Source organism: Bidens hawaiensis, unplaced genomic scaffold (genome assembly GCF_021521415.1).
Source record: "Bidens hawaiensis isolate Kalapana, Puna unplaced genomic scaffold, B.hawaiensis_p1.1 tig00035949_1, whole genome shotgun sequence".
Classification (NCBI taxonomy): Eukaryota; Viridiplantae; Streptophyta; class Magnoliopsida; order Asterales; family Asteraceae; genus Bidens; species Bidens hawaiensis.
Window position 1 is genome coordinate 73,142 of NW_027496268.1, and position 12,550 is coordinate 85,691.

Below are 12,550 nucleotides of genomic sequence, written 5' to 3' on the forward strand. Positions count from 1 at the left end.
ACTATATTTCATTTATATTACTGGATTAAACTTGTGTTCCTTAATTTCTTTTAAAAAAAGCTCATCACGCAGGTGAGTTTTAACTTTTTCTATTGACATTGTTGAAAACATAGTTCTGTTCAACATAGAGTATTTTTTGGTATCATAAATTATACGAGTGCCAGTATCATGCTGGTCCAGTGATGAAGAAATCCAACTGAAGATTGGACCGACTGCATTCTCATCGCATTTCAGAGAGATATCCCCTCCCACCCAGGCCCCAGCTGTTTGAAAACTGAAATGAAGCTAAAAAAGGTCCTCTCAAAAGCTGCTTCGTTTGTAGTTTACTGCAAGGCCCACTTAAAACTACTTTCACTCGTACCAAAAAAATTTAATTTAGACACTTCATTGATTAATAATAGTAGCAAAAAGAAACTTTTGCTAAACAATATCACCATCCATTTATATAATACTATTAATTATTAAGTGGTTTAGGTAAAAAGAAATTTCAAGATTTAAAAAATATTTTTAATTTGTGTTGACCTAGTCAAGGAAGTAAGTCAAGTAACTAGTTACTATATAAGAAATGAAAACATTCTACAAAATGGTAAATATACATATATTACACAAATACCCTCATCTCATTAAACCACTCTTGCTCATAATACAAACAAACTACGGCGATAAGCTAGAAACACGAAAAGCAGAACAAGGTTACATGGTATAAATAACTTTAAGAATATCCGTTGCTGCTTTTGGGCATTTTCTTCGTGAAGTTAGAGATGCTGCATTGAGGACATATGTACTCTAATCCATCTGTTTTCGCATAGTCCTGCAAAAGCATAAACCACCACCTCAATACAAACACTACTTTCTTCTTTCTTTTCTTATGAAGCAAACCAGAACATAACTTACCTTAAACGGTCCAAGACCCTGCCTTCTGTCACAACCAAAATGGGCCCACTCGCCACATATCCCACAGTTCACCCAATCCCCAGCTGCACTACTGTTATACATTTGAGATAAATCACTATGTTAACATAACCAACCACTAATCATTCGGGTGTTTGGGATTGCTTATGCTAATAAGTGCTTGTAGTTTCTTGATATAAGCAAGCACTTAAATAAACCAACTAGCTTCACTTATATAAGAAGTCAGTTTGGATAAGCAATTCCAGACACCCTCAATAAGCATTCTAACAATCAAACGTAGAAGAAATTATAACGACCTGTGACACAACAGGCAGCACTCCCCGTCCACATCATCATGTGCCAATTCGTATTCCAAAAGATAGGTCTCATAATGTCTCTTGAGTGTATTTCCAACACCCTACACCGCCATTTAAGGTGCAACTTTAGAGAGTTTAACAAAATGATAAAAGAGATATTAAATGGCAATTTATAGTTAAAACGAGATTACCGTCATTCTATTTGTAACGGTGTGGTTCCTCATCTTTGAGAACACCTGACCTTTCCAATTAATTCCATTGCCAACATGAAAGCCACCTCTTGAAACCACCTAAAAAGGGCAAAAAGGTAAATTGGTCGTTTTAAAATGAATCAAGGATGAATGTTTGATAACTCACCTCCCTATATAAATTGTAGAGGTCCAAACGCTTTGCATTGAGTATTGCATCAGGAAACTCAGGTAGGCCGCCTTGAGGTATAAGACGATTATGCCCTCGAAGGATTAAGAATTCCATCACATCCGTCAAAAACTCCTCCTGAAAGAGTATTTAGATTAAATGTTTAGAGCATTTTTTAAATATGATATTTTATACGTTCAGAAATGCGACTAACCTCGGAGCAAACATGTATGGGACTTCTGTGGCAAGCATGTTTCTTCAAAGGAAGTGGGTTTATTGAAACATGCTGTTTGGCTTGATACGAGCTTGATAATGACTTGCGATGAGCCACAGGGGCTGATCCTGCATTATTGTGTCTGCTAGAGGGCATAGACGAGACATGGGTCTTCACTTGTCCTCCAAAATCATGTCCGTTTGTCTCTGAAATCCCCGCAAACGGTAGCATTTTCTGGTGGCGAATGTGAGGAATTGGTCTCAGCGCAGCAACTTTCGGTTTCTGCCTAACCACAGCATACCCATTCCCTGATTCCATTCCCGTGTTTTCTTCTTTAAAAGTAGAAATCAAACCGTTATTTCGTTTTCTACTCGGGAGAGGTTGTTTCATCCATACAGGAATTGGGGGATGGGGATTGGTCATGCTGGTGTGGATATTGTTTTCTAGTTTTTTACAGAAGAAAAGCAATCTGGTTGCATCGTCTTTCTCGAATGAAGCAACAGCTAACCCCTGAACACCAGCAACACCAAGTGCAACTAAACTACAGTAAGAAACATCCGGTGCTAGTTGCCTCAAAACCTGAGGATTTTATAAACAAAAAACATTATTGGTGGTGGTGGATAATGACGAGAATGAACTGAAGTGAGAAGATAGGGGAGATGAACCTGTGAAGCCCATAGAGGCACCTTCATAGAAACTTCAAATACTGTGGCTCCACAAGCTATTGAAGCAGATTCTCGAGGCTCGCAAACAGACAGTTTGTTTTCATCAGAGCTGGATACTGCTTGAAATAATCGACTTTTATCAATCACTTCACTTTTTATATGATTTTCTAAAAGCTGAAAACAAACACCTCAAGTTTCAGAAATCAGTGGGAAATAAGTAAAACATAAATAGTAATATGATCACTCATGCTTAGTGAGCACCTGATAATCAAAGCATGCCTGTGCACTTCCTGATACCAAAAGTGATATATATGCGGAACTACAAGTTGAAATATCACATCGCATGGTCACCACGGCTCGAGAAAATGTTCCTGCCTGAAGAGGTGGAGGTGCACTGTAACACAGAAAATGCCACATCAGCAGTGAAATTCCACAAACAGTAATAAATTGCTCATGTAACTGATAATGATTGCGAAGTCTAGAAATGTATCAACACACCTAACACGATTGTGAAGTTTACTCCCACGCATCTGAACATAAATAAGGCCATTAGTACTCAATGTAATCAAAGTAACATGACCGGTGCTGATAATAACAAAAAAACAAGATAACGGCTAAAAATAAATATTTAAAGAGGTATTTTGAGATGGTAGACTATGTGAAATATAGTAAACAGCATATGCTTACTTCAATACTCAAAAGCGCATTCAGTCCATCTTCCAATGGTTCCAATAAAGAAGCATCCTGAACACACATAAACAGATACTCAGCTTAATAGAATCAGTTTATTTCACTGTAACTATAAACTTGTAGTTCTGAATCCAACAAGAATAATCAAATAGAAATACACAATATTTACAATAGCTTATTTCACACCAAAATTAGCAAATAAGAAATATTAAGCATAAGCATCATTTTAACATAAGCTATCCCAATTCCCAAACAATCTAAACTGTTGACTTGAGAAACAAGCAAGAATCTTTGCTTACCAGTGTAGATGTAGATCCACAAACAAGAAACCTGACATTTACATCATCATCGTGTATCTTAATTGCAGGAACGCCCTCGGGATACTTTTCATCGTCAACTTCACCCCCTGCCTCTGGTAGAGGAACAGTGATCTTGGGTGGGTCGCCAAGAAGGGATGGACCCAATGTGTCATGATCATTCTCGGAATTATTAGGAAGCACACGGTTGTTCCTTACACAGTATAGCCTGAAGGATGAATGTGCTAGCTGGAAAGCATCCCAAGTATGACTTGAAGAACTGCAGAATAACAGGAATGTATTATTAGAAAATGTCAACAAAAAGTCAAAGCTACAAAAAAACTGATATGGACTAAATCTATTCACTAAAATTTTTATTATTAGAAAAAAATTGAACAATGTTACCATGATAACAAGAATGTATAATAATATTAGGGTTAATATGATAAAGACCCCTGAACTTGTTAGTATTTGACAAACATGTTAATTTAATTGTTACTTTCACAGTCAGCACATAGGCAACAAAGTAGGATTTTTGTGCTGATCTAGATATCTTTTTTTGATGTTTGAGTTTGAGAAAATGTTAAGGATTCTGCATGCCGTCAGCATTGTGAAAAGATGCCCAGTTGGCGGCAATAAGTGCTGACACGGCAAGACCGGCCTTTACCATTAATTTTACAGGTTTGTATAATCCTAACATGTCAGAATTCAGTTGCAGGATAATTTTCATGCAAAATGAGAGAGTACGTGATATGTTAGCCCTAACGTTAAGTTGATAATTACCTTTGTATCACAGAAAACAGTGCATGTCGAAAATGGCAAGCTGCATAACATGAAAACGAGTTCTTCCAGTATATCACATAAGGAATCCCCTGTTGAGATGAACCCACACAATATTAACTTCCAAATTATCATTTGGCAAACTCAAACTAAAATGAAACATTTTATTTCAAGCGATCTCCCTCACCTTCATGTGCAGCGCCTCTGCTAGTTCTTCACCATCTGGGATTTCCAAATATACCTAAATAAAGAACCAATGAGGGAAAATTAGACCAAACTAAGATAACTATTTTCTCTGGGATAAAAACTAGTTATGCATGTTTAAAACATTACTAAGAAGACCTAACTCACTTAAAGATGCATCCTTTCAATAATTTTTTTCCATATTTAGCAACCAAGTTAAATTATACACAAACAAAATTACAATTTATTACAGCTTTTAACAACCAACCACATGTTAACAAATATTACATATAGATTGTTGGCTGCCACATATGCAAAAAAATGGTAACAAGAAAAAAAATCAATAAACCTATCCACAAGTATAAAAGCATCAATTTTTTTCTTTCTAATGAAGCAAAAATAAGTATCAAGTGTCTAAAAACTACGCTGTATATGTAAATACATAAACTTTGGTCATTTAAGTGGTATATGATATACATATGCATATAAACCTAATGCAGTAGTGAACAGGGAGGATATAAATGCATATATATAACAGATGATAGAGGCATACAGTTGTGGGCAAAGTGGAAGCAAATAAGGCTGGTAAATCCTGTGCAGCTTCCCAGAGAAGAGATCCAACTTGATCATTTATAAGCCTTTCTCCTTGCAGGTACACAATGTTTGGTTGTAGAGAGTCTATAGCCTTACGAAAGTCATCGGCAGTAGGACTAATTAGAGTCTGAACCTGCATTAAGGAAGTGAAGTTGTTAGTTGAGTGATTAGGTAGGTAGCTAGGGTATATGAATTGGATTAGAGCATATATATATGTATGTATGTATGTATGTACCTCTAAACGTCCAGAAGAAGTGATATCAGGAAAGGGGAATCTGAGGGCAGTGGCATCATCATCATCATCTTTGTTATTATTATTGGTTTGAGATAACACAGCAAGCATGCAACAGGAGTGTTTAGCAGGTCCTTGAGCATGAAACATCATCTTCTTCTTCAATTCAATTCAATACATCAACTCTACAATATCATGAAATCGAAATCATTACAAAAGAGAGGAAAGAAGGATTAAATCAATATCCAGGAGGAGATGAGAAATTAGAGAAGCTAATTACCGAATTGTTGACGGAGGATCGTGCCCTAAATCGAGAAAGGGGGCTAATGGATGAATGAAAGAGTAAAGTAATAATAATAATAATAATAATAATATGAATGAAACCCTAGTCCTTAAAAAATCAACTCTTTCCTCACCACCCACCCAAAATTAAAATTATAATTATTTGGAAAATTAATAGAAAGAAAAAACTAAAAAGAAAGAGAAAATCAATCGTGTCTAGTAGTAAAGAATCTCCTCTACATCTTTCTATGACTACTGACTATTAAATTACACAAAAAAAAAAAAAAAGATTTAAAAATCCTCTTCCTTTTAATCAAACACACATCAAACAAATGAAATAATAAATATTATTAATTCCTTGTTTAAAAATAGTCATCACTCAAATTTACATTATTATTATTATTATTATACTTTATATCCAATCCAATCATTTATGATCACACACCTACCAACTCAAACTCAAACCAAAATGATTCATTCACGCAACACAGATGCAATGACTCATCCAGATTTCTATAAAGGATAAATTGTAGTAGATTTGAGTGAAAACAAACAACAGCAGCATCCGATCATTTGCTGTCTCGTCTTCTTTGATTTCTTTCTGTAAAATAAATATATAAATTATCACTAGGTAATAATTGTTTCTCAAAATTCCGGTTTTCCTTCTTGCCTTCCGACGTCTTCTCCAACCGCAGTGATGGCGTTTGCACCGGTGCACCAATTTTATTATTTTTACCTTTTCTATATTACCTTTTTCTATACTCATAACTAAATTTTTTTTTTAAAAAGTGAGATTTTTTTATAAAAAGGCCCGTCACGTTGCGACAGTCGTAAATTTAGTCGTATTGATAAGGTTTGTAGCGGTAACGACATTAAGCCTGATAAAGTAAACGTATAAAATAGTATGGACAATCATATATGTTATGATACAAAAACACATTTAAAACAAAGTGTAGTCGGTTAGCAAAACAAAGTCCAGATAAGACACCGAAAGATAAATTTATCAACGTCCAAATACAACATATTAACATATTTAGAACAAAAACTCGAGTTTTGATTTGTTTTATGTTTGTATTGTTCTCACCTAAACACTTGGTTGCGATTTGCTACTTCCGTTATGTTGTGTGTTTTTCATTCTAATAAGGTTTGTAAGGATGATTTGTTATTTCTAATTCCAAAACGTGACATGTGATGTTGATTGCAAAAGTTTTTAGTTTTTTATTTCACAACTATTACATCATTGATTTCCATTCTTTGATAAAAGATTTATAGCTTGAAAAGTAACGACTTTATAGGGTCAAATGGATTAATGTGTTCAATTCATTAAATCTGTTAAACTACATTATCGAAAAATAATAGGTATGGTTATATGATCCTACATCCGATCCTTATTAGCCGATAACTGTTACAGTTAAAAAAAAAATGCCATAAGGTTTTATAATTAAGGGACTATTTGGGAGTCTCTTAATAGCCATTAAGTCTGGATCGTTAAAAGGTAACTATTAACATATAACCTTTTAAAAATTCAGACTTAATTATCTCTTAACCATTAAAAAGTTATTAACTAAAAAGTAGTCTCTTGATAAACAGCCCCTAAATGTATTATTCCTGCATGGCTGCATTCACATATTTTAGGCCAATCTTATTTCCATGGCTTTGCCCAAAAGGAATTCAGCCCATCAATAATTAAAGCCCAAAAAGATTTAACCCATCAAGAACTATAACCCAAAAGAAATTCAACCCACCAGAAATTATGTCCTACCCAAATCGGGTGTTGCTTAGATGACCCGACTTGAGAATATCAAGTAACCCGAGACCGACCCACAATCTAATGGTCCATTCGTCCGGTTCCATTTCCAAGGATTTACCCGATGCATAAATGCGTATATGTAACTACCTAAGTAAGTACATATTCAACAAATTTATGTTTCTTAGATATATCGTATCTCATAAACTTGTGAAAATAATTACAACAATGTGCGCATGTACAAGTAGTGTATATGAAAATGTTCATTTAGGTAAAATGTTATCAAAGCAATATTTTTTAAAATAAATCTCGAACATTTTGAAATCCACATACATTCTAGTTACATAAATAGCATAATGGTCACAACGATTCTCATAATTCTAAATATATTATTAGTTTTGTAAAATAAGTGTTATCTTAGTGGTATAATCCATTTATAAATATTTTATTTATACCCTTAATTTGTTCATTTAAATATTAAATTCCATACCCTTAATCTGTTAATTTAAATATATCAAACAAAAATGAGTGTTTCATTCATCTTTCTAGTATTGATTGACGCCATTAAATCAAATCAAATCATCATATAGTTTATTTGAGGGGATGTGTTATTCAACACCCTTTATAGGGTGTATATAGAGATAATCTATGTATTAAGAGAGTGTGTGAATATCCAAAAAAGGTGTATGAATAGCCATTGTCTATTTGAGTGCCAAGCTAGTTGAATCACGGGAAAGGAAACTTAAATAGGTAGAACTCATGATTCCTTTATAATAACTTTCTTATTCTTGACAGAGACTATATATACAGAATTAACATCCACCAAAGCACTAAGATTCAACGAAGAATGATTTGAGATCAATTAAAAAAGAAAAGACGGTTGATCTATATATACTAAACTGAAAGCAACTATATACATATTGGGATATTAGAATCGATCGATGTTAGAACATATGAACATTGTTTGCCTTCCTTCGTCAACCATGACTAGCACCTTTTGTAACTAGAAGCAAGCTTCTTTTAAGGCGATCAACAATAGCTTCTCCATCTCTGAGATTCAAAAATTCAATTAAGATTTATGAGTGTATATATATCTTAAGTTAATAAAGCTTCATAAATAAATAATAATGTATATTTTGATACCTTGGATGACTTGAACATCCAGAAAGTGATTGTTGATGTAGCCTTGGGCCTTCATCATATCCTTCACATATTATCTCTCCTTTCTCATCTTTGTAACACACTAGACCGCTCGATTCGTCTTCAAAAACCTGTTACATAATTAATTTCCAATTAAACATCATATGAATACAAATAAATAGATTAATTTGATCTTGTTGCATACCTTTTGTAGCTTGATATTGGCTTTAATCTGAATGGGATGAGATGAAGGTCCTTTTTGTGAGCCTGCTTGTGCAAGCATGAAGACCATGTTGGAAGTTGATTTAGGCTTGTTATGATTAACTGCCAAGGGCATATATGGAATTCTAACTTCCATGGAATTAGCCCAAAAGGTATAGACTATAGATTGGAATAAAACTATGTGATTTATTTACTTCACCACCATTGCTATAGGTAGGAGTAGAAGAATATATATAAACTTCAAGTGGCTACTAAATTACTAAATGGTCCATTTGAATGGGTCCAAATGACATTAGATTATAATATCTACACACAATAGGAGTTAAAAAGATTAAACAAAGCTCACGCATAAACAACTAATGGAGGCTTGTTAAAAGATTAATAAAACAAAACTAATTAAATAATATGTACTTGTTGTGTGGGCAGGAATGTAGGATTTTACATGGTCGAGATTGATTAGTATTGAATTCTATATTAGTGTGTTTTCTGTTTTCATCTTTGAGGTCTTGAGATGTTGGTTAATTTAGGATGAAATGTACATTTAAAACATCTACTAGACATGATTCATTCACAAAAAATTGAGATACTTTTCCTATTCTTATCGTATCCATTAAGTTGATACATCTTCAGTTTTAATCTCCCTGTGAATATATATAAAAGTTACAACCTGAAATAATAATCTAAATTTAAATATATACAAGGTATAATTTTTTTAGGCCATATTTTGTTTTCTTATATAACAATATCGGAAAAAGTTAGGATTGCTGAATCGTAATAATCTCAATTTGATCTATTGGCCATGATTAATCTCAATTTGGAAAACGTTTAGAGACGGTCTCAACTTTGAACTTATTTTCTTCCCGTGATCCCATTATAACTGAAAGTTAACCCTATTAGTTTTTAATAACAACGGGTGCTTATGTGACAAATAATAATAATAATAATAATAATAATAATAGGTTTTTAGCAACCTCTTCTATTTCCTTTCCCGCTCTTTAATAATCAAAATGGGGTTAATTTTCAATTAATATGGGATTGATGGTGGAAAATACGTTCAAGTTTAGAATTGTTATTAAACATTTCGTGACTTAGGATTAATATCGACCAATAAATCAAAGTTGAAATTATTAAAATTCAATTTTTCTAAAAATAATAAAATTTTAAAACAAACAAGTCGGGTCCAATCTCATACAGACTCAGATCATAGATTAATAAATAATTACTTTACTTGATTTTCAATTTTAGCACGTTAATTTCATTTGTACGTTAAACTTTCCCAAATATAGATATATATGATGAGGCTATAAAACCACTATACCCCTAAAATAAAAATCGTCTCCCTGCTAACATGACGCCACGTATCGAAATCGCCTTAGTTTGTAACCATCCACTACACATTTCCTAAAAGACAAAAGTCTCATTCTCAGCTCACAAATAGCTTTAAGTATCTATCAATGACTCATGCTTTGCCACACATACACTCCATTATTCGTTACATAAGCAAATTGTGAATGTGATTGGTGGATTAACACATCACGACCAGCTTTGTGTTTATTTATTAAGTACTAGTTTGAGGCCCTGTATTATACGGGTAATTAATGAAAAGTTTAAACTTTAACCATTAAGTGAAATACTATCAAGAAAAATGATCATATATTGTTAATACAATTACAATTTACATTAAAATTACATAATTAAAATTGCACAAATATATTTAAATGTGTAAAAAAGTATAAATCAAGTCATAAATATATATGTTTCTAAAGCATTTTGGTCTGAGTTATGAAAGAAATATTGAAAACTAAATATTGATCTTGTTATTGCTAAAACCCTTTATACTACGCACAAAAAAAAAGTCATATAAATAAATGACAGATAATTCATATAGTAAATCGTTATATATATGAATTATAATTATAATATTCAATTTCAATGATTTAATGCTAAGCACCAAGATATGTATATATAATAAGTATTCTTCATGTTTGCAAAATTTATACAAAATTTTTGGGGAAATTAAGAAAATACACATTTTTCTTTGTTTAAACGCATATGAGAAAATTTTAATACCAAATTTGAAACCAATCTTATATAAAAAGTCATATTAATGAATGAATCGGTTAGGCTTTATATTCAATTAAAATATTAAATTCATATATTAAAATAACTTAAAAGATAAAGGACCATATATTGAAATTGTTTGAAAAAAATGTGAGAAAGGCTATAAGATTGACAAGTGACAAAAGTGGTAGTCTTTTATTATAAGAGATAGATACTAAAATAATTCGAATGTGTTAAAACAAGCTTAATGACTTTTGTAAAAAACTGTTATAGAAGAAACGCAATAAAAAGTTAAAATAACAAAAATCAATTATTGAAGGAAGAATACACGTTGCCTCTTTTCTTTGTTCACCTAAGTCTTGACTTTTGGAGTTTGACATCTTTAGTGCACCCGAAAGGCCAAACATAACTCAATATAAAATCATCACTAAACATGTTATTGCATGTTTAATAGGAAGAATTAGTAAAATACACGCTTCATCAATTTCTTAATCAAGTAATTAATGATTAGCTAACTAGTTATTTTTATATCATTAAGAGTATGATTAATTACATATAAAAGTAATATTTCATCTAGTTCATGTCTTGATCATAAACATTAATAGAATCAAAATCACTTACAGTCATTCAGTGCTTGTTTGAAAATGATCATCTTTAGATTTAAATCAAATTTGCTTATAATCCCGGGTTGCTTGCTATGTCATACCACGGAAGTGATTAAAGACATAAAACAATCTAAGAGTCTAAGACCAAATAAGCACCCAAACTATCTGATAGTTTGTTTGTACATGTAGTTGTGTGAACTCAAGTTGTGTTTGTTAATAGCTTTGTAGTGTTAGTTCTTTGAGTTGTATTTGCTTTTCATCCTTGGTGTTTACGCAGTTTAACTTATTGAGTATGAGTTCTTGTTTTTTTCCTTAAATCATGGTTTTAGTTTTTTAAAGGACTTAAATGACCAAAAACTTAAGAATTTAAACCATGGTTTAAGAAAAAAAAAAACAATAACTCATAGTTAAATTGGTTTTTCGTTAACTTTAAGAATGAAAAACGAAATTAACTCTATTTTTTATGTTTTTTTTAAATGGGGGTTTTGTAGCTTTTATTATATTATAGAAAAAGGTGTGTGCACACAATTCCTCATCGTGACCATAAAACATTAACACTGGTATATGCTAAAAACTTAAAATTTAAAATAGTTAAGTGAGTTCGCGTTAACTAGAATGCACCGATATGTCTCATCATGTATTATTGCATATCCATAATCACAACATCATCTAATATTGTATTTACATCTTGTGAATGCTCTTGTTGTCTTTATAAGAGCATTTTGATGTAGCATCACCATTCTAAATCTTCATGTGAATATTAAGCTTGAACATTAACCTCGCTCAACACCTTTTTGTGCTGCCTCTTACAACCTCTTAAAACTTTATTTTCATTTTCTGTGATTGCCATGCATTATGCATACGACTTCACTACAACAAACCAAGACGGGTAGATCCCATCAAGTAGAATACATCCACGAATGTAGTATCGCATGCTAACCTGAATGGACACTATGTCACGGCTCCATGCATTTCATCATTAAATAATGGCGATTGACGGAGAAAAACATTGTCGTTTGATCAAACATGAGCAAAGTATGTATGCCAAAACCATAATGCATTTGGCACCACTGCTTCGAGAGAGATCATCGGGTATTAGTGATTACTTTTCATATATTGGCCTCGTAAATCGTTGAACATATCCTTCAAACGATATGTGTACGGTCTTTTGAACTTATTTGATCAAGTGAATCAAGAACACGAACTGGATTTGCATAACCTTATGCGTTTCTCTTTATTAATAATAAACAAGAGCGGAATACAACAAAAACATT

At 32.5% G+C, this 12,550-nt stretch overlaps 2 protein-coding genes across 2 annotated transcripts; both read right to left on the minus strand.

The window, feature by feature from the left end:
• Positions 1 to 503: 503 nt before the first annotated feature.
• Positions 504 to 5,397, minus strand: LOC143588007 (AT-rich interactive domain-containing protein 4-like). Its single transcript, XM_077069128.1, has 15 exons — positions 5,223 to 5,397; positions 4,947 to 5,120; positions 4,398 to 4,451; positions 4,214 to 4,302; positions 3,434 to 3,710; positions 3,132 to 3,188; positions 2,943 to 2,974; positions 2,706 to 2,838; positions 2,445 to 2,618; positions 1,780 to 2,358; positions 1,566 to 1,703; positions 1,400 to 1,498; positions 1,209 to 1,309; positions 895 to 985; positions 504 to 811 (listed from the first exon to the last, which is right to left on the minus strand). Exons 1-15 carry the CDS (start codon positions 5,370 to 5,372, stop codon positions 713 to 715), a joined length of 2,247 nt encoding a protein of 748 aa, XP_076925243.1. The 5' UTR covers positions 5,373 to 5,397; the 3' UTR covers positions 504 to 712.
• A 2,746-nt stretch (positions 5,398 to 8,143) lies between these two features.
• On the minus strand, positions 8,144 to 8,890 carry LOC143588025 (uncharacterized). Its single transcript, XM_077069146.1, has 3 exons — positions 8,594 to 8,890; positions 8,392 to 8,519; positions 8,144 to 8,298 (listed from the first exon to the last, which is right to left on the minus strand). Exons 1-3 carry the CDS (start codon positions 8,744 to 8,746, stop codon positions 8,226 to 8,228), a joined length of 354 nt encoding a protein of 117 aa, XP_076925261.1. The 5' UTR covers positions 8,747 to 8,890; the 3' UTR covers positions 8,144 to 8,225.
• Between the last annotated feature and the right edge of the window lie 3,660 nt (positions 8,891 to 12,550).

Excerpts from the sequence above, each read along its gene's own strand:
- LOC143588025 (XM_077069146.1), bottom strand. The coding sequence starts at position 8,746 with ATGGAAGTTAGAATTCCATATATGCCCTTGGCAGTTAATCATAACAAG. Across the intron at positions 8,520-8,593 it reads CCAATATCAAGCTACAAAAG|GTTTTTGAAGACGAATCGAG; the intron begins GTATGCAACAAG and ends ATTATGTAACAG. Across the intron at positions 8,299-8,391 it reads GGATGTTCAAGTCATCCAAG|AGATGGAGAAGCTATTGTTG; the intron begins GTATCAAAATAT and ends TTTGAATCTCAG.
- LOC143588007 (XM_077069128.1), bottom strand. The coding sequence starts at position 5,372 with ATGATGTTTCATGCTCAAGGACCTGCTAAACACTCCTGTTGCATGCTT. Across the intron at positions 1,499-1,565 it reads TCTACAATTTATATAGGGAG|GTGGTTTCAAGAGGTGGCTT; the intron begins GTGAGTTATCAA and ends TGCCCTTTTTAG. Across the intron at positions 986-1,208 it reads TGCTGCCTGTTGTGTCACAG|TAGTGCAGCTGGGGATTGGG; the intron begins GTCGTTATAATT and ends AATGTATAACAG.